Source organism: Nicotiana tabacum, chromosome 15, assembly GCF_000715075.1.
Source record: "Nicotiana tabacum cultivar K326 chromosome 15, ASM71507v2, whole genome shotgun sequence".
NCBI classification, from domain to species: Eukaryota; Viridiplantae; Streptophyta; class Magnoliopsida; order Solanales; family Solanaceae; genus Nicotiana; species Nicotiana tabacum.
The window spans coordinates 49,460,281-49,482,914 of NC_134094.1; the positions used below are offsets into that span (position 1 = coordinate 49,460,281).

Sequence of the window (22,634 nt, forward strand, 5' to 3'; positions counted from 1 at the left end):
ATCGGGCTGCATGTCGCAGCATGTTTTATTGATTCATGCCATGATTGGATTATTATAGCGCTTGGGCTAAAATTTCCCCTTCGGAGTCTGCACACCCACAGTGAGCGCAGGTACCTACTGAGTGCGAGTGTCAAGCTATTGGGAGGATTGAGTGACTGTGAGGAATGAAAGATTGAGAGGATGGAGTGAATAAGAGGATGGAGTGAATGGGAGGATGGAGTGATTGTTACTCTGAGAGTATGCATATGATTTCATCACTGTTTTGTACTCCAGTTGGCATACATGACTGACATGTAGATATCGAGATGTATCATTTCTTATCTCAGTTGTACTTGGCATATCCTACCTTTTTGGGCTTTATCTGTTAAATTTGGAAGCATGTCTACCTATCTGTATCGTATTTCTATAATTGAACTATACCATGTGAAGCTCGTCACTACTTTCAGCCCAATAATTAGACTTGTTACTTATTAAGTTGGTTGTACTCACGCTACACCCTGCACTTCGTGTGCAGATCCTGGTGTTTTCGAACATGGTGGTTGCTGATTCTCAGAGTTTACAGTCATTCGAAGATTATCGAGGTAGCTGCCCTGGCATCCGTAAACCTTGACTCCCCTCTTTATCCCTCAGTTTTACTTATTCAGTTTTAGTTTCTTGGACAGTGTTTCAGACTTTGTATTTGTATAGATGCTCATGTACTCAGTGACACCCTGGTTTTGGAAAAATTCTGTGTCGAGTTGTGATGGTTTTATCCAGTTTTATGAGATTTTGTTTTACTTATTTAAACCTGTTTTAGTATATTTTTAAATTTGAAAGTGTTGGTATGTCTAAGTTGTCGGCTTTCCTAGTATCATGATAGGCGCCACCACGACAGGTTGAGTTTTGGGTCTTGACACCATTGGATGAGGACGAGGCTCTGTCCTCACTTGCTAAACCCTCCATTTCGGGACAGCCTGGAGCTGTTGCACAGGAGGAGAAAAAGAGAAAAAAAAGGAAATCTCCTGGCTCCCCAGACGCCGAAGCCAAGAAGAAGAGGGTAACTGCCTGGGTCCGAAAAAGCAACAAGAAGAGTATCCAAGCCAGGGTATCGGACCCCGACTCACTCTACCGGCTCAGGGATTACCCTGAAGATGATGAACTATAGTTCGTCGCTCATGGGTCGACCATTAACGAAGAAGAACAGATGAAAACCGGGGAAGGGGGCGAGAGGCCGATCCCTCCTTATCTCAGGAGCCAGAAGGAAAATCAGAGGCTACGGCCTCCCGAGAAACTATCCCCGCCCCGAAGGAAATAGCTGGTGTCATTGACATCGTGGAATTGGCATCATATACAAAGTCCATGTTCGACGAGGCTTAGGCCGTCAAGGAGAAGTCAAATGAGATGGCACGGGGTGCAGACGAGCCCCTCAACATGTTCTTTGACGACGTGGACATGGGCGCGTTGGAGGATTATTCCGAGTTTGGTCACCTGGAGATCCCAAAAAAGGACATGTTGTCGGGGGCAGGCGAGCCGAGCTCGAGCCCGAAGCTGGTGAGGCAGTTCCCCGCTCCGAGCATGGATCCCGACCATAAAAGTACGGTCGTGTTTAGTATCCCGGCGGACACCCGGGTGTTGTCCGCTCCGAGGGACGTGGCCAGCTACCTTCGCTGCCTTGTGACCAAAGAGGATTAGGCGAAGATGAACGAAGTGAGCACATCAAGCCTCTTCAATGAGGCACAATAGGCACTAAACCGGGCAAGTTTCCCCTTCCTTTTTCCCTTCGTGCATCTTATTCAACTTCAGCATGTCCTCATGATCTTATCGTTTTGCTTTTCACGCTTCGGTGCTCTACCATGAAAGCTCCCATCGGTCTCCGATGGAAGTCAGCCAGCTTGAGTTAGAGCTCAAGGAGCAAGTCCGGCAAAAGGACATGTATAGGATCCTCAGCGAGCAAAAAGACGAGGCCCTCAAAGATCTCCCTATTCTTCGAGCCGAGTTGTAGAAAGCTCAAAAGGAGTCTTTATCCGTGAAATGGGAGCATGCCAAACTAGTCGAGAAGGTAAGGATTTTTGAGGTTAAAAATGAGAGGTTACGCATAGTGACTAGCTACATAACCTCGCAGATCCAAGAGAAGATAGACCCGATTGACCAGCTCCGGGACGAGATGAACGAGCTCAAAACTTTGGCCAAGACGCTGAGGAGCAGGATGGACCTTCTAGCCTCAGAAAAGGAGGCTACGATAGAGGAGTTGGCATCGGTCAAGGTCCAGCTCTGGTTGGTGAAGGACAAGGCTATCAAGTGGTCTCGGCTAAATAACGAGCTTCGGGCACAACTGGATTCAGCCGTCTTGGAAAGGGACAACCTCGGCCGGGAATATACTGCGTTGAAGTCCAAGTTAGAGGCAGCCTCGATTGATTCCTCTGAGGTCGAAGAGATGTTGGCCTAGTATAAAATTGATGTAGAGATAGCCGAGGCCCGTTTAATAATGAAGGCCGAGTATATAAAGCGATTGTCCCGGAGGGAGACCCTCAAGGAGATTCACATCCAAGGGTTTGATCTGTCGGCCGAGATTGAAGAGGCCAAGAGGATTGTGGCCTAGGCAAAAGAGCTTTATGAGCCCGAAGGTCCCGAAGGTTCCGGTGCCGAGTCGCATTCCGGTAAAGATTAGGCGGAGATGCCTTAGCTTCTCTTTCTCTCTCTTTTTTTGTTTTCTGTTGCACATCTCCTTTTTGCTTATTTTGAGGTCGTTTTATCGTGCCTTTGTAAATATTTTTGAAATATTTCCCTTTGCCAACACTGTGTCCTTTATTTTTCCAATACCTATTTGCAATTTTTTATTTGAGGATCGTATTTAATGCCTTAGCATAGAATTGGACGTGACTTAGAGTACTCGTTCTCCGAAAGTTTGAATGAGGCTCGGTTTCGATAATAACTCTGAGTTGTTTTAGGCTTCGAAATCTCGATAAGAAATGAAGAACTTTAAGATACTCAAGTGTTTTAGTCGTATACGACGGTGTTTTGCCGAGGGTAACCCTTTAATAGGTTTTAATTATAAGTAATGGCCTTACTTTCTGAGTACGGACTTGGACATCTCCGAGCCGTTTTAGGTTGGCCTTAGCTTTTCATGTTCAAGCCATGCCTAATAGGCTCAGTGCCTCCGAAATTCGATAGCCCGACAGTCCCCGAATCAGGGTAGCCTGTGGGCTCTAGGATTTAGGATCCATTTATTCGTTCTAAGTAATTCAACAAATGCATCGATGGTGCAAAATGCGTAGTGATAAAATATAAAGGGCAAATTTCTTTCGTTGCTTTCTATGTAGAGTACATAATCAGAGGCTTATAAGCCTTATGCCATGGCAAGAGTGGGCTATATGGGTACGGTTCGTTTGACCGTTTGACCCTTACAACGAATCCTAATTACAAAGCCTTGGCTTTTCATATTAGGTAATAACACCTTCTAAGGATCCTAACTTAGGGGTAATGGCCCACAGTATTTGAGGCCGAACTTGTGAGGGCTCGAATATTGTTGGTCCGGTGTAGGTGATCGACAACTTCTGGCTTTACGCCGGCCATTGAAACTAAAGTAGCATGTTTTACTATTCCCTCGTTAAAAACCTTGCCATAAAACCCACTTCAGGAAAAAACTGGTTCAAGGGAAAAAGAGTACAACACGTGCTTTCAGACCTAAACAGTCACATTTGCCCTCGGCCAAGTACATGCACAAATTAGACCGTAATATAACAAATTTCAAAAGGGAATTGTGCTCATACCTTAGTAGTAGTACCGCTTTAAGTGTTCCACGTTCCATTTGTTTGGTAGTTGTATACCGTTTCCCGACTCGGGTTTATATGAACCTTTCCCGGTTATTCTGACAACTCTATACGGTCCTTCCTAATTCGGGCCTAGTTTCCCATCGTTTGGGTTCTTGGTGTGTAGCGTTACTTTCCTTAACACCAAGTCCCCGACTTGAAAATGTTGAAGGTTAGCTCTTCGGTTGTAGTATCTCCCTACTTGTTGCTTTTGGGCGGCCAACCGGACCAGGGCAGCTTCCCACCTTTCGTCCAATAAGTCCAGACTCGTGGTTATGGCTTGCCGTTTGACATTTCGGTAGCATACTGGAAACTGAGACTCGGTTCTCCCACCTCGACCGGGATTAAAGCTTCCGCGTCGTAGAGTAGAGAGAACGGGGTCGCTCTGGTACTCGACTTCAAAGTCGTTCAGTATGCCCACAAGACTTCGGGCAAGATTTCCTTCCATTTTCCTTTCGAATCGGTCAGTCTCTTTTTCAAGGTTTGGAGTATAGTTTTGTTCGTTGATTCCTCTTGTCCGTTCCCACTAGGGTGGTAAGGTGTTGATAATATCTTTTTGATTTTGTGGTCTTCAAAAACTTTACTTACTCTGCTGCCGACAAATTATTTTCCGTTGTCGCAAACGATCTTGGTCAATACAATCGACATATAATATGATCCCAAATGAAGTCGATGACCTCTTTCTCCCGGACCTTCTCGAACCCCTGAGCCTCGAACCACTTGGAAAAATAATCGGTATATACTGGGTTTTACCGGGCGCCCATGGCAGGGGACCTATGATGTCCATCCCCCATTTCATAAATGGCCACAGCGACAGGACCGGGTGAAGTACCTCTCCCGGTTGATGAATCATTGGGGTGTGTCTTTGACACTCGTTGCATTTCCATACGAAGTCTTTCGCATTTTTCTCCATTTGATTCCAGTAGTAACCGAATCTGATTAACTTCCAGACCAGGGATTCTGCCCCCGAGTGGTTCCCACAATTGCCCTCGTGGACCTCTCTCATAGCATATTCAGTCTCTCCCGGACCCAAGAACCTAGTTAGTGGGCCGAAGAAGGATCTTCTGAACAATTTCCCCTCGACTAAGTTGAACCTGGCAGCTTTGGTGCGCAGGGCTTTTGATCCCTTGGGATCCGGTGGCCATTTTGTTGTCTTCAGGTAGTCTATGTATTTTTTTCTCCAATCCCAAAGCAAAATTGTCGAGTTTACCTCGGCGTGACCTTGTTCTACCACCGAGTTCATCAGTTGTACCACTTCCCCCGAGTCAAATTCATCGGAGTCAACAGACGACCCCAAGTTGGCCAGTGCATCGGCCTCACTATTTTGATCCTAAGGTACATATTGTAGAGTCCATTCCTTGAATTAGTGTAAGGTCACCTGCAGCTTGTCCAAGTAACTCCGCATCCGTTCCTCTTTTACTTCGAACATTCCGTTGACTTGATTTACCACAAGGAGGGAGTCACATTTAGCTTCGATCACTTCGGCCCCCAAGCTCTTAGCCAGTTCCAGACCTGCAATCATAGCCTCATATTCGGTTTCGTTGTTAGTCAATTTTACAGTTCTAATAGACTGTCTAATTACGTTACCCGTAGGTGGTTTCAATATGATACCTAGCCCAAACCCCTTCGCATTGGAGGCACCATCCGTGAATAGGGTCCAGATCCCTGAGTTAATACCCGAGGTGAGCAGTAACTCCTTTTCAACCTCGGGTATCAAAGCCGGCGTGAAGTCGGCCACAATGTTGCCAAAATCTGAGATTTTATGGCGGTTCGGGGTTTATACTCGATGTCATACCCGTTAATTTCTACGGTCCATTTGGCCAACCGGCCCGAGAGCTCGGGTTTATGCATGACATTCCTCAGTGGATAGGAGGTCACGACACATATGGGGTGGCATTGAAAGTACGGTTTTAATTTCCTAGAAGTGCTTAGTAAGGCGAGCGCTAATTTTTCTAGTTGAGGGTACCTTGTTTCGGCATCGCCTAGGGTTATACTAACATAATAAATAGGAAATTGTGTACCTTCTTCTTCCCGGACCAGGACACCACTTACCGCCATCTCAAAAACTGCCAAATAAAGGTACAGTTGTTTGTCCACCTTTGCAGTGTGCAGCAAGGGGGGGCTTGACAGGTATCGCTTAAGTTCTTCTAAAGCTTACTGGCATTTCGGGGTCCAAGAGAAGTTGTTCTTCTTTTTCAATAGTGAGAAGAACCGATGGCTCTTATCCGACGATCTCAAAATGAACCGGCCCAATACGGTTATTTGCTGGGTCAGTCTTTGTACTGCCTTGACGTTGTCGACTATGGTGATGTCCTCTATGGCCTTTATTTTGTCCAGGTTGATCTCTATTCCCCGATTAGATACCATGAATCGGAGAAACTTGTGCGCATTTCTTCGAGTTTAGCTTCATGTTGTACTTTCTCTATATGTCGAAGGTTTCCTGAAAATGTTTCAAATGGCCCTCTGCTCGCAAGGACTTAACCAACATATTGTCAATATAAATTTCCATTGATTTTCCTATTTGTTCTTCGAACATTCGGTTGACTAGATATTGGTATGTGGCATCGGCGTTCTTTAATCCAAACGGCATTACGTTATAGCAGTAGGTGCCGAACTTGGTTATGAAAGAAGTCTTTTCTTGATCGCCCAGGTCCATCCGAATTTGGTTGTAACTGGAATAGGCATCGAGAAAACTAAGTATCTCTTGTCCGGCTGTTGAGTCGATCATTCGATCGATGTTAGGCAAAAGGAAAGAATCATTTGGACACGCCTTGTTTAGATCCTTATAATCTACACACATCCTAAGTTTATTTCCTTTTTTAGGCACGACTACTACATTAGCTAACCAATCCAGGTACTTGACTTCCCGGATGGAACCTATTTTCAGAAGTTTAGATACCTCATCCATGATGAATGCGTGTTTGATCTCGGACTGTGGCCTTCTCTTCTGCTTAACCGGATGGAACTTCAGATCAAAGCTCAATTTTTGAGTGGTTACCTCCAGTGGAATCCCTGTCATGTCTAGATGGGACCAGGAAAAACAATCGGTGTTAGCTTTAAGAAAGTCAATAAGTTTTTTCCTGAGCTCGGGAGTTAACCTCGTGCCCAGGTATACCTTTCGATCTGGCAGGCGCTCGACCAATATAATTTGCTCCAACTCCTCGATCGTCGATTTGGTGGCATGAATGTCATCGGGTGCTATGAAAGATCTCGGGACGATGTAATCATCCTCATCATCCGCTCCATGCTCCTTCTATTTTCGGGCTCGGCTGAGGCCGGTATCATTGATTTCCATTTAGTTTCTTCTTCTTCGGTCGGTTCCCTACTTTTTTATGTCGAAACCACGGGCACCGGAACCACTTCATCGACAGAGAACATTTCCTTTGTGGCCGGCTATTCTCCATAGACTGTCTTGACTCCTCTTGGAGTGGGAAATTTCAGCGCCTGGTGTAAAGTCGAAGGCACCGCTCTCATGTTGTGAACCCACGGCCTTCCAAACAAGGCGTTGTACCTCATATCCCTTTTGATCACGTAGAACTTTATTTCTTGGGTGGTCCCAGCAGTGTTTTACCAGTAAAGTTATCTCACCATTTGTGGTCTCGCACGCTAAGTTGAATTCGTTCAATACCCGGACCGCCGGTACGATCTAGTCCGGCAACCCCAGTTGTTCTACGACCCTTGATCTGATGATGTTGGCCAGCTACCTGTATCAATCAACACACGTTTAATCCGAGATCTGTTTATAAGTACGGATATTACCAGCGCATCATTGTGAGGTTGTACGATGCCCTTGGTGTCTTTGTCGCTAACGAGATGGCTCCTTTGGGGACTTAATCCTGGGTGCATTTTTCTCTCATGATAGAAACTTTGGTGCATTTTATCATTAGCCCTTGGGGGACATAACCCCCCCCCCCAATGATCATGTTGATTACGTGTTCAGGCTCCTCTTGTTCGGCCTGTTTGTTGGCGTCCCTGTTTCTAAAGTGGTTTTTGGCTTGCTCGCTTAGGAGTTCTCGAAGGTGCCCATTGTTGAAAAATCGAGCAACTTCTTCTCTTAACTGTCAGCAATCTTCGGTCCTATGATCGTGAGTACCGTGGTAATTACACATCAAATTAGGATCTCTTTGGGCAGGGTCGGACTGCTATGGCCGGGGCCACTTAGTCTCTTTGATGCGCCCTATGGCTGACACTATACTTGCAGCGTCCACATTGAAATTATACTCCAATAATCTTGGTGCCTCCCTACTCCCGAGCGACCTGTCAAACCCGCTCTTGCTCATTAGGCCACGGCTGCTCGGTCCCCGATCATTTCTCTTCTCGTTCCTTGTCGAGTGGCGCCCGGATCCGTTTCCCCTCCAATCCGTAATGTATGGCTGATATCGATCTTGAACCGGCCTCGGCTCCTGATCATGGTTCTCTTAGACTAGTCATCGCTTCTGATGGGGTAAACAGATCCTGAAGGGGCCCCGAGTTAGTCGTCTTCAACCTTGATCTTCGATTGATATCTGTTGTGGACGTTGGCCCAGGTGACCGCTGGGTACTCCACCAAGTTTTGCTTTAGCTATTAAGAGGCCATGGAACTTCTGGGGTTGAGCGCTCGAGTAAATGCATGAATGGCCCAATCATCCGCAACATGTGGCAGATCCATTCGTTCTATCTGAAACCTCGACACGAACTCCCTGAGCATCTCGTTATTCCTATGTTTGACCTTGAAAAAATCTGACTTCCTGGTCTCGACCTTAATGGCACCGGCATAGGCGTTCACGAAAGCATCTGCAAGCATAGCAAACGAGTCGATAGAATTCAGAGACAGGTTGTGATACCATATCATTGCTCCCTTGGACAAGGTTTCCCCAAATTTTTTCAGCAACACCGACTCGATTTCGTCGTCTTCCAAGTCATTCCCTTTGATCACGCGTGTATAGGAGGATACATGCTCATTTGGATCTGCGGTCCCATTATACTTGGAAATGTCGTGCATTCGAAACCTCTTCGGTCGGCTTCAGTGCTGCACTTGGGGGGGAAGGCTTCTGAATAAATGTTTTGGAGTCTGGTCCCTTCAATATCAGAGGCGCTTCCGGGATCTGATCGACCCTGGAGTTGTACGTTTCCCCCTTCTTGCCGTTGGCCTCAATCTTTTTCTCGCCTGACTCCACCCTTTTTTTCAATGCTTCGAGCATCTTCATCACCTCGGAAGTTTCCCCGGGCTTGAATTCACCTGGTTCCACGGCAACTTGTTCATCCCTCTGAGTATTTTCCTGGGATTGCTCGGGTTCGACCCTGTTAGGGGCGTGGCTTTGGTTCTGCAACTGCGCTATCGCCGCTTGCTAAGCCTGCAACATTTCAAAATCAACCGCAGGCTCACCCCATTACCTTCACCTTCAGGCGCCTCTCGAGCCGCTGGTCGGGGTCCCCCACGAACGCTATTTTTGGGATTAGTCGGTAGATTGATGTTTATGGCCACCTACGAGTTAGCATTGACCGGGTCGGCGGCTGGAACACCATTGGGATCGACAGGAGGCACATCATTGCTAGGCATCATGTTATTATTCTTGCCATGATGGCCTGACTCAGCATCAATGTTCAAGTGAGCAGACTGAGAATTTGACATCCTTAGGCTAACCTGGAATCAAAACTTCAAAGAACAAGCGTAAAATAGGGTTTGTTATGGAGATTCATATAAAATCACCACTATTATCCTTAGCTCCACGGTAGGCGCCAAACTGTTTACCCACAAAAATGAGTAACAATTAAATTTGTACGTTGTTTAAAAGATATGTGATTTAATTCAATATGAATAGTCTAAAAACAAGTAATTAAGTTGAAGATAAAATAAAAGATCAAACCAATCGTAATGTGATGATCAAGCATGATCTTAGATTGAATAATAAAATTCGACCTCGATCGGATCCTCGATACGAGCTCGGTTATGAATAAAGAAGAGGACAAATGGAGAACACTTTGATAATAGCTAGAAGATAAAAATAAATATTTATTGATTTGATTTGCGTATCACACTGTGTTAGAATAAAAGAAACCTTCCCCTTTATATAGTATGAGAATTTCAGTCCTAGTACAAATCTAAATAAGATAAAAATCTCCTTTCTGGTAAATGTCGATCCACAACTGATATAGGACGGGATTCACGTTGTAATATCCGGTTGAAGACGAATATTACGGCTCCCTACTCGTCATGCATAACCGTTCTCCGCGTTTCCCGTGGTCCAGAAACCTTACTTGGTCTGGGTCCGTTATTTCAGCATGCCTGATCCCAAATGCATCGTTCACTCTTCCCAGGTTCCTATACGAGGGGTCCTTCAGCCTCGCTTGTAGTCGTATCGAGCCGTGCTACCCTTTTGTTTCCTCATCGGGAAATTGGAAAAAACTCTGCCCCGATTTTACCCGTACACATATTCAATAAGGAATCCTTCTTACGCTTCGTGCTGAATGGGTATTTGAGAAGCATCTTATTGTTATCTTGAACAGGTGATTCCTTACTTCCTTTAGATGCTTTGCCATCTCCCAAGACAGATTCAACTGGTAAAATGTCCAAATTAAGCAGTGGATTATCATCACGCCGATCTACAGTCACCGAGACATTTATCTACAGATGCAGAGTTTCTACACATCTTATTGTCTGTGTCGAACCGCAACATATCGACCCCTCACAAGATGAGTTTTTAAAAGTTCCTGAGATGCTGATAAAAACCAACACCCCACTACATCTCCTTCACCTAACCCCTAATTTTGTGAATTTCATAGTGCATTCAATTGCATTAGACTTGCTATTAGAAAAAGATGGACATTTTAGAATGGGAGTTTATGTGATATTATTGCATAAAAACTATCGTCCAAGTATTTGACGCATCTTTTCCTAAGACTTCTACAACAACAACAACAATGGTTAGATCCTTGTTTTGTGACTCCTTTTGGATAACAAAAAAGAACTTTTTGCTATACTTATTTTAGAACTATCTTGACTGTCATAATAAGTGCTTGTATATATGCAAGTATTCCACAGAACAAGAATTGTTGGCAATGATCAAAACATATGCCGATTACAACGAACCTTGCACGAGCTGCTCTGTATTTTGCCATATCAGAGTTTTTCTTTGCCTTTTTCGTCAGAATGTTTAGGGTTTCTGCTTAGAGGCATGGCCTTTTAAGTGGTTCTTCACCAACTATATTTATATTTATCCTTGAGTGGAGTTAACAGTCTGTTAATTAATTTAGAGTCTGTTAGTTGAAGGACTAATATCACTCACATAATATAATTAAAGGTCAATAGTGTAGTAAATTGGATAACACAAAGACTAAAATTAGAATATAGTATTAACACAGGGACTAAAAATACATATGCCCTTTTTAGAAGCTTACCAGCTTTAGGCCGTAGTCGTTCCATAGAATTAAAATTGGCTCTTTTCGAGTAACTTATATAGTCATCAGGGGCGGCCCAAGGGTCAAGCCATTAAAGCAAAGGCTTTAGGCCCCCAAATTTTGAGGGCCCCAAATTTTTTTTTTGTTTTTCTACTCGTATTTGTATTGAGACCCCGACTAATCTAGATTTGTACCGCGTAAGACCTAGTAAAAGAGAATACGTTTTAACAAGATTTTTTTTAACCACAGGACTCGAACCCAATATATTTAATTAAGGTAAGTTGGATCAAATACATCTCACAACAATCTTTATAGGCAGGGTCTAAATATATTGGGTATGTTAAAATAAAAAATAAAATATTTTATAAAAATTCAAGATAACTTTTAATTTAGTAGTGATGTAACCGTTTGAGCAAAAAATGCAGAAAGAGAATCACTCCCTCTAAACTCTTGTCGCGAATATAAAACTTTTCATTATTTAAATTTTACGAGTGACATCATTAGTGATGTATCTATATGAATTTGATTCTATTATCTAAGATCAACAATAACTTAGGAGAGACTAAATTATTTATAAAAGAAACTATTAACAACTGATGTTAGGCCAAAATTCTATACTTTTAGCACATTACTCGCCCTATATTTTGTTGGTTTAAATGAGTTATTGTGCGACAATTGCACTAAATTGTGTTGTTCTATGTGTAGGAACATCGGAATGAATCATCGATGTTATGATAAAAAATAAATTCTTTCTGAAAGGCCCCAAATTAAAAATTGGCTTTAGGCCACCAATATTCCTGGGCCGCCCCGATAGTCCTATCATAAATAAACGTTGTGTTTTTTTCAATTTTCAAGAGACTCGCACAGTAGGTTCTACACATACAGAGAGAAGGGGTTGGGGGAAGGGGTTTTAACTTTTTGTCGTGGCACTATAAGTTGTATGACTTATTATATTTTGATACTAATTAATACTAAGATAAAATATGATGTTGCGGAGTAAGATATATAGATCTTTTTTATCTTGATTAAACTTATTAAATGATTATTTCTATTCATAATCGCGCGAGTGAATTTACTAGTTATTGAGTATAAAAATATGTTATTCTTTTAGAGACTGTTTTAAAAGGAAAGAGTGTCACATAAATTGGGACGGAAGAAATACTAATTAAAAAAATTTACATAAGACATCGGGGGTAGCCCAGATTATTTTGGTGACTAATTTCTAATGCAAACTAACTTTTCGTCCTGATGAAATTAATCTTCTAGATTTTTTCTGTTTACACTCGTAATATTTTCTTTTGTCTTGTATTTACATTTCAGAAGAATGACAGAAATAGAACACTTTGGTATCACTATTGATTTTTAAGGAATTTTCAAAAACCATTATTGTTTAGTGATTATTAACTTCCTATAGCTATTATTCAGTTGTTACGGTAGTGTATTCGCTATATTCGCGCTGCTGTATTCATGAATACAACAGCAAAAAGCGCCTAAAAATCAGTGTAGTCCAGCTGTACGTGCATGTATTCATGAATACTGCAGCAAAAAGCGCCTAAAATCATGGCAGTCCAGCTGTACGCGCATGTATTCACATGTATTCGCGCTACTGTATTCATGAATACAGAAGTAAAAAGCACCTAAAATCAGGGCAGTCTAGCTGTACACGCATGTATTCACATGTATTTGCGCCATGTATTCATGAATACAGCAGCAAAAAGCGCCTAAAATCAGGCAGTCTAGTTGTACGCGCATGTATTCACATGTATTCGCGCTTTTGTATTCGTGAATACAACAGTAAAAAGCGCCTAAAATCAGGGCAGTCCAGTTATACGCGCATATATTCACATGTATTCGCGCCATGTATTCATGAATACAGTAACGATAATCACCTTAAAAATAGGTATGTCCAACTGTCTAAGAGAGAGAAAAAACATAAATAGCGTATTTCATGCCTTATTTCATGCCTCAATGGTAGTATATACCATAAATACTTTTTTTGCTATAAAATATAAAAGGTAGCTATAGAAAATAATATTTTAAAATAATTTTGGTTTATAATAAATAGGGTATATACCTTTGCAATAGGAGGTAAAATTTCTTTGATTTTTTGACTCTGTGAATAGAAGTTTGGGAAAAAAGCCCACCAGAATTTTAAAGTTCGCTTGCCATGATTTTTCTTGATCACCAGAATTTTAAAGCATGCAGTAGTTGTGGTGTTCATCTGGATTTTGCCACAAATTCTGACGGATCATCAGAATTTTTCACGTGCTTCAAAATTCTGATGCTGAAAATTATGGTAATTGTTAGAATTTCTGGTGCTTTAAAATTCTGACTGGTGCCTCAAAATTCTGATGTGGGACTATTTTCCCAAAACTTTTCTTAGGTCAAAATATTAACAGTGATTTAAAAACAATCCAGCGTAATCTTTAGTTCCATAATTCAATTATTGAAATTTAGTACCATGGTCGGTTTTCGTAGATTATCAAACACATTAGTTTAATGTTTTCACGAAAAAATTTGTGTATAAACTTATCTTTAGTATTTACTTAGAGAGAATATTTATACAAAGTTTTTGTCGAGCAAAGATGCTCAAGTAATTGGTCCTTTGTTTCGAGTTCTTGATGTTTACTATCTTGGCCTGTGAAAGGAAAAACGAAAAAGAAAAGAAGCCTTTTGCTATGTGTTTAACATGAATTAATCCTAAGTAGAATAAAAACTACACTCACCACAAAAGTGGATATCTAGTAACACAATAAATTGGTTACTAATTATTAAATATAGCTAAAAAAAAAAGCTATTTGTCCGGAAATGACCTACTCCCTCCGTTTCAATTTAAATGAAATAGTTTGACTTGATACAAAGTTTAAGAAACAAAAGAAGACTTTTGAAATATGCGATCCTAAAAACTTAAGGGTTAAAACTTTGTAGGACCATAATATTTGCGTGACTATAAAAGCTTCTCATTAAAGATAAAGTAGGTAAAATGAAAAGTTCAATGTTAAATTGTTTCTAAATATAAAAATGTGTCATTCTTTTTTAAACAGACTAATAAAGAAAGTGTGTCGTCTAAATTGAAACAGAGAGTACACAATATAAGTCAATACACTTTTAACCCGCTAAAATCTAACCCAACAAGCTCATTTACTACATCTAGTTTCAACCCAAACTAATATATCCACAAACGAGCCTGACAAAAAATTTCAACTCAATTCAAATCATCAACCATATAAATTGAGCGGATTGTGGAATTTCAATTTCCTGGTCTCTCGAAAGTAAAAACTAATCTTGATTTGTCAAATATCTGACATCATATTCCATAAAACCTGTTGTAGTTGAATATTACCAATTCCTGACTCGTTCGAGTCAAATAAACAGCAGAAAGAAACAAGTGACAAAATTTGATATTGAGGAGAAATCACTTGTAAGGCATCACAAACAGCTGCTTAACCTGACAGGAAACAAGTGCGCGGACAGCACTGTCTGCCGTCTCTGTATATATGATCCTATCAGGCCCTTGAGTCACTGGTCAGTTTGTTAAATGTTCCAATGTAAGATTTTCCAGAATCAACCTATAATTCTTCTTTTAAATGACCTTTGATTTGCCTGGATTTTGAGTCAATAACTTACTCTTTTCAAGGGCCTATTTCTTATTGTCACATTAATGTTTCTAGTAATGACTTCACAAAAAAACAAATAAACAAAAAAATTGCAGATAGAAACACCAGATATCTCTTAACACGAACACAGGTGGACTAAACACTTTGCAAGTTCTGTTTCCCTGGAAAGAGATGAGTAGTAAAATCCATGATGTCAGTTTTGTTCAAATTCAATATCCTTAATCCGTCTCACAAAAGGTTCCGAAGATACCATTGGTTCAGCAAAACTACACAAGGACATACATTAGCAATAAGAGTTGTGGGAAACATATACTGAAGTCAAAAAAGAGTTCAGGCCAGCACCAACTCTTCCCTTAATCCTACTGGTATCCCTAAAAGTTATACTGATGACAGAATCCACGAATCTAGCCAAATGAAAGCTTCACTGAGCCTGCAAAGCAGAAGAAAAGAATGTGTCATGTCTACAATTTTCTAGTCATGGAGATATTCATTCCCCTGGGAGATCTTCGAACCTTAGATGACTCTCCATCAGTAGCACCTATTTCTTTCCAGTCCACAGACTTCTTAGGTGTTGTCACTTTCTCCAATTCAGATTTTGCACTTGTGCTGTCTGAACTCACTTTCCCAGGGTACCAAATGTCATCTGGATTAAGAGGTAAAGCAGCAGGATCAAGTTCAAACGATCCCACAGGTAAACCCTCCTTTTCAGTTCCAGTCATTCTGAATGATGGGATTTGATGAGAGAACTTGTAAAGTTCGTTTGGCTTTACAAAAAACAAGCCAACCTTATTTTGGCTGGTAGACTGGAAAAGGCTAACAAATCCAACCACTTTATCCAGGTAATTTACTTTTATACCAACATCCTTGACAAAATCAGAAAGAACCTCCACAATTTCATACTGGTACTTCCTATGGTTTTCTGGGTCGGAGCTCCAACCAATATCCCAATCTTTAAAAAGAGCCCATGTCTCCCCTTTCCTAGGATATACAATGAATACACCTTTCTTACCCTTTTCGCACTGCACCAGATGAGAGAATGTAGGACGATCGTTAGTGTTTTGAGAATTCCCTCGTTTAAATTTCCCACAACCAGCAGGCAGGCCTTCCTCTAGCCACTCAGTGTAAGGATCTTCTGGATCAGCCTCGAGCCAAGTAATCCGTAACTCAAATTTAGGGGAAAGTACCTTCCTGATCAGACAATAGAATCTTGGCATGCCATCAGCTGTATCATAACAAGCCCAGGTTTGGTCAACAGCAAAGCAACTTTCTTCCCTGTGTTTATCAAAATCATTAAACTCTGGATCAGGGCAGTCAAATAACTCTGGAGGATCATCACAGGTTTCTGTATCGGGTTCTGAATCAGAATCAACGACTTCAACTTTTTCTACCTTACTTGATGGAGGTCCAACAGCCTGTTTGTCAACTTTCCCACTGTTGGCATTTTTGTCTTGCACGTTTACTTCGGGAGGGGTTGTTCCATTTTGAGTACCTTTTGCCTTGGAATTACTATGGAAACCAGTAGGATTGGCATGCTTTAAGTCGTCATCACTCACAACTTCTTTCTGCTTTGATGCATCATCTCTACCTGATTGGTTAGCCCATACCTTCTTCAGAGGGCTTGCCAAATCATTCTCGCCATCACTTGCACCTTCATTATAGGAGATATTCTGCCGTAGTCGAGCAGACCTCCTACGACCGCCTTCTCCAGCAGGTGGATAGCTACCAGACTCAAAGTCTTTAGTTTCAGACTCGGTGCTGCTTGAAGTATCAATGCTCTCACTTGATTCAACTGTCTGCTTCCTACCCCTTTTCCTGTTTTTTTTATTAACCTTTGGCATAGCAGCCCCTTCATTCACACCACCCATTTCCTTGTCATACTTTCCGTCCCTCTGTTTAGCCTTTATATCCTCAAATACCTGAGCAGTCTTTTCTCTGCAGACCTCTGGTTGTGACCCCATTCTTCTACCGCTAGGGCCCTGTTGAGATCCCATTTGGACAGGTGTAAAGCCAACTCCGTCTGCCATTCTGTGGTTGGGAACCTCTTTCTGCTGAAAAGGCTGGCTCGTATTAGACCTAAGGTGCGCATCTTGACTGCCAGGATGACTCCATTGAGGTCCAAGAGGAGCACCTTGAGAACCTAAATCATATGCAATAAAAGGCTTTGAGCATTTCTGGCAGCGTAAAGCTTTGTTCACAAAATTCCTGTAGTACTGGTACCTAATATTGCAAAAGGGACATCCCGTCCAGAAAGTTAGTGGCACAGCTGATGAAGTCGGTTGTGTTTGTTGATGATTATTCAGATTACCAAACTGAGTACTAACACCATTAGGAATATCATTTTGTCTAGCGGAAGGATTTCGATTAACCTGATGAGGTGGTCGCTTTGCTGTTGTACCTTTGGATAAAAACCTGTACTTACTATCATACAAAGCCCTTTTCGCTGGGTCAGAAAGCAACATATTTGCTTCCCCAATTAGCTTGAAAGCTGCTTCTGCACCTGGAAACTTGTTCTTGTCAGGATGAAGCACAAGCGCTAGTCTCCGGTATTGTTTCTTGATGGTCACTTCGTCAGCCATCATATCAATTTGGAGGATCCCATACCAGTCCTTTTCTGATCCCACTTTACTGCTCTGAGCTGAACAGTGAACATTGCAAACAGCAAGTAGCTGGGATATGTTCTCTAGTTGAGGGTGAAGCCGCTCAGCTTTCAATGCAACCTTTTGAGCCCCTAGAAAGTCATTACTCTGCATTTTCTTCTCAGCAAGCTCTTTAGCCCTCAGGGCTTCATCTCTGTTGCACTCCATCACAAGTCCTAATTACTAATATATTAACCTGTAAGGCACACAAGTGTCCAACTTATATTTGTCATTCTCAACTCTGCATTCCTGTCCCAAAAAGAAAAAGAAAATGTCTGTCCATTCAGCAGCAAAGCAACACTAATCAGCAGTTAAGAAGAAAAATTGCTATCTTCTTTGCAACAGCACCCAGATAAAAAATGCCTTTACAAAATTACTACATCGTGTAGTAACAGCTCTAGGTCACACACACCTAAAAGAGAAAACGAGAAAGGAACTTCACCTTAGTTACAACTTATGAGCGTTGGAGCAGCCAAGCAAGAAAGTGATTGATAACACAACCCAGAGAGAGATGAAGCGTATACAAATGTTATCAAATCCTGCATCAAAATATAGATGATTTTCATTCTTTCCCCAATAAAGGAAAAAAGAAAAAAAAAGATAGCATGGAATTGAAAATAAGTCAATTGATCCCATGAAGTCATATGCACACAATGATTGATTCCAGAAATGAATGAACAAACTCTAAGACATACAGCTAAGCGCTACAAGAAAGAGCAACCATTGAAAAAACAAGTAGAAAATGAAGCGCCATTGGAAATTTTACAAGAACAATCTATAATGCCAGATAACTATAAAATAAATTCTCCAGCCCCCCAGCTTAACACCCAAGAACGTATTCTATAAATATAAAACGGAATACCACTTAAACACCATATCGGAAGATTCTAGAATGATACTTTTACAATAGAGCAATAAACTATCAGAATTTTACAGAAAACTCAATAAACTAAAGTTTAGTTTTAAAAGGACATGAACACAGGTAAGATTTCCCAAGTGATAAACAGTAAACTGGAGTAGCAACACAGCACTATCTTGAGCACCATAGTCAAGTGTAAATCGAAATAGCAGCAGCGGAGACTTGGGAAATCACTGGCAAAACAAGGAACAAAGAGAGAGAGACTTCAGGGGCTAGCAAAGAGCTAGACACCTTAGCATCAAACTGTAATCTGACTCATTTGTCATCTGTTTCTCTCGGAGTTGACTAGCAGTTGAATACTTTCTTTCACCTTTATAATCAACTTTTATACTTTCTTTCACCTTTATAATCAACTTTTATACTTTCTTTCACCTTTATAATCAACTTTTGTGGAAGTTTAATACTTCTTTCACCTTTATAATCAACTTTTTGTGGAAGTTTATTAAATCTCCGATAGACCGATATAGATTTGATTTTCTTAATAAAGAAGGTTACATAGTGCTAGTGGTGGCAAAATGGATTAAAAAACAGTTATTTATTCATATTATTCACTAAAAAATGGGTTGGATAATGAGCTTTTTAAAAATGGATCGAATATGGATTAGATCCATATTATCAACTAAAAAAATGGATAACCAATGTGTAACTTTTACATTTGCAAAGACTCAAATTGAGGGTTCCTCAAGTTTGGGAGACTAGGAATTCTCCTAAAAGTGATCATATTCCAAAAGCGATGGATAATATGAATATCAATATTATCCGCCAATTAACCATTTTCTATCCGCATTAAATATGGGTCGGGTAGGATAATTTATCCGTTTTTACATTACCCCGTTTTCGATCCACGCATATCTGACCCGCCCCGCCCATTTGCTACCCCTACATACTGCCCAAAGTTAGATATGTTCTCTGCCTGATCAAACAAAATTTGATCAGTACTACCAAAAGTTACTAATATCATCGGGAATGTAAAATTTTGCTTTAGTTTTGCTTTTGCTGTCACTCACAAGTTCTCCAGCTGCTATCATACATGAACAATTTTAACTTGATAACTTTAAAACAGAGCAGCTCATAGTTACCGAAATGAAACAAAGTGAAGCAATAACTCAAAAAGATACATTTAGTCAAAATCAAATATTGAGTCAACTAAGTATACACAATTTGAAGATGCTGAGGGAAACGGAATGCGCATATCAACAAACCCTAAACCTAATACTACATAATAAACCCTAATAAGCGAGCACACATTGAAATGAAAACTACTAACATTGATTGATACAAAAACACTATTATAGTCGAGACTAGCAATCCGAAAGCTTCAAAATTTCAAAACCCATACAAATCAAAAGCACAATCAGGAAACATATATAAACAATAATGCATTAGAAAATATTGCATACCCGATGGACGAAAAGGACCTCGAAAGTTTTGACTAGGGAAAGAAATATACAAGTTATACTGAGAGAGTGTAAATAGAAAGAGGGGGGGAAGAAAATTAGAGAATCGCGGGAAGGAGAGTGAAAATTTTCAGGAAGCGGGGAGACACCCAAACTTCTGAAATTTCATTTCCCCCAAAAACAACACAGAGAATTTGTCAAACACGATACTTGTGTTATTTCCACAAACAATGGGGAAGAATCTAGACGGTAGGTTTTTTCTAAGGGGTACAAGCTTAAATTGGGCTTGGCTGGCCCACAAACTTTTTTCTTCACTTTGGCCCATTCAAAATTTTGGGCTTCAATGGCTTGAGTATAACCCAAGAGTTTTAGTTCTGGCCCATAGTAGATTTGATTTGAGTCTCTTCGTTCCATTTTATATGACACACTTTAGTTTCTAATCTCTCAGGAAAAGAATGATATTTTTCCTTATTTTGAAACTATTTAGTCTTAGCATCCCCATTTTACCTTAATGCAATGACTTATCCACGTGATATAAAAGATCACTTTGTTATGAAGAGAGAAAAAAATATGTGGAACTCTCACCACCATTCATTTAATAAGATATTTTAACATAATTAGCATACATGTCAAATATGCTCTTTAGATCTTATATTTTGTATCTAGTTAACTACCTTCATATAAAATGGAACGAAAGGAGCAAAAATGATTAACTTACCTGGTAAATGTACTAGTTAGAGTGTTTTGATGATTTATTTCTTGTTTCTATAAGCAATCACGATGGCACACTGAAAAAATGCATGTGACCATCGCATTAAATACCTCGTCATCTGGTCAAGCAATAAGAGGATACAAATTGGGTGACCCTTACTGCACCGACATCTGTGAATTTTGCCCCAATTTGTAGCACCCTAAGTATGATGTGTCATTGATATTTATGATTGCATGAGCTTCTGACCCTGCCGATCCAAAATGGCCATCGGCTCCTCCTCTTAAGCCTGATTTTCATCCAACTGCATTGTGCTGAAATCCAGAACATGGGATTATCTTTATGATATTTTCAAAGCATAGGGACATGGAATACCATATGGACTCCCGAAAGACTAGGAGACAAAGCAAGTTTATAAGCAACCTCACCAACTCTCTGCAATACCTCAAAATGACCAATAAATGTCGGGCACAACTTTTCTTTCTTCCCAAACCTCATCACACCCTTCATGGGCGAAACACTAAGAAGAACCTTCTCCCCTCCATGAAAGTCATATCACGAACCTTCCGGTCTGCATAACTCTTCTGCCTGGACTGAGCTATGAGAAGCCTCTCCTAAATTAACTTCACCTTCTCCAAAGTATCACGGACCAAGTTTGTGCCCATTAACCTAGCCTCGTCGGGCTCGAACTAACCAACTAGAGAATGAAATTGCCTCCTATATAAGGCCTCATACGGAGCCACGTGGATAATACACTAATAGCTGTTGTTGTAGGCAAACTCCGCTAGAGATAGAAATTGGTCCCACTGACCTCCGAAATTAATAGTGCATACCCTCAACATATCCTTCGAAATCTGAATGGTTCGCTCAGACTACCCATCCATCTGAGGGTGAAATGCAGTACTCAACTCAACCTATGTGTCTAACTCACGTTGAACCACCCTCCAAAAGTGCAAAGTAAATTGAGCGCGGTCTGAGATGATAGAAATGGGTACACCATGCAGGCAAATGATTTCCCTAATGTAGATTCTAGCTAACTACTCCAAAGTGTAGGAAGTCGTGACCGGAATGAAATACGCCTACTTGGTCAACTGACCCACAATAACCCAAATGGCATCAAACTTCCTCTAGGTCAGTGGCAACCCTACCACAAAATCCATAGTAATGCGCTCCTACTTCTAGTCCTGTATATCAATCTTCTGAAGCAAACCACCTGGTTTCTGATGCTCATACTTGACCCGTTGGCAATTCAAACACCTAGAAACATGTCCAATAATATCCTTCTTCATCCCCCTCCAGTAATAATGTTGCTTCAATTCACGACACATCTTCGTAGCACATGGATGAATGAAATACCATGAAATATGAGCCTCTTCAAGAACCAACTCTCTCAAGCCATCAACATTAGGAACATAAACTCGACCTTGAAGTCGCAATACCCCATCATCAACAATAGTCACCTCCTTAGCATCATCGTGCTACACAGTGTCCTTAAGGACAAGTAAGTGGGGATCAACATACTAACGAGCTTTAATGCGCTCAAACATGGATGACCGAGACACAACACAAGCAAGGACTCTACTCGGCTCTGAAATATCCAATCTCACTAATCTGTTATCTAACGCCTAAACATCCATAGTTAAAGGCCTCTCCCTAACTAGAAGGAATGCTAAGCTATCCATACTCCCCGCCTTCTTACTCAAGGCGTCTGCCACTACATTGGCCTTCCTCGGATGATAAACAATAGTGACATCATAATCCTTCAACAGCTCCAACCACCTCCGATACCCCACATTTAAATATTTCTGTTCAAACAGATGTTGGAGACTCCAATAATTTGTATACACCTCACAAGACACGACATATAAGTAATGCCTCCAAATCTTGAGTGTGTACACAATAACTGCTAAGTCTAAATCATGCACCGTATAGTTCTTCTCATGGGGCTTCAACTGACGCGAAGCATAGGCAATCACCTTACCATCCTGCATCAACACACACCCGAGATTAATAAGCGAAGCATCACAATAAACTGCATAAGACCCTAATCCCGAAGGCAATACCAACACTGGAGCTGTAGTCAATGCAGTATTGAGCTTCTGAAAGCTTTGCTCACACTCGTCAGACCACCTAAGGAGCACCCTTATAAGCCAACTTAGTCAATGAGGCTGCAATAGATGAAAACTCCTCC

At 41.1% G+C, this 22,634-nt stretch overlaps 1 protein-coding gene across 4 annotated transcripts; it reads right to left on the reverse strand.

Annotated features, from left to right (window-relative positions):
* Window positions 1–14,958: 14,958 nt before the first annotated feature.
* LOC107793886 (uncharacterized) lies at window positions 14,959–19,966 on the reverse strand. 4 transcript variants are annotated; one of them, XM_016616331.2, is made up of 4 exons: window positions 19,738–19,966; window positions 17,861–17,957; window positions 15,295–17,667; window positions 14,959–15,212 (listed from the first exon to the last, which is right to left on the reverse strand). In XM_016616331.2, exons 3-4 carry the CDS (start codon window positions 17,584–17,586, stop codon window positions 15,204–15,206), a joined length of 2,301 nt encoding a protein of 766 aa, XP_016471817.1. In that variant the 5' UTR covers window positions 17,587–17,667; window positions 17,861–17,957; window positions 19,738–19,966; the 3' UTR covers window positions 14,959–15,203. The 4 variants fall into 4 exon arrangements, with proteins under 4 accessions (XP_016471817.1, XP_016471816.1, XP_016471813.1 ...); XM_016616330.2 differs by having other exon boundaries at window positions 15,092–17,614; XM_016616327.2 differs by having other exon boundaries at window positions 15,092–17,667.
* Window positions 19,967–22,634: the final 2,668 nt, after the last annotated feature.

Coding starts and splice junctions, on each gene's coding strand:
- LOC107793886 (XM_016616330.2), bottom strand. CDS start 17,586: ATGGAGTGCAACAGAGATGAAGCCCTGAGGGCTAAAGAGCTTGCTGAG.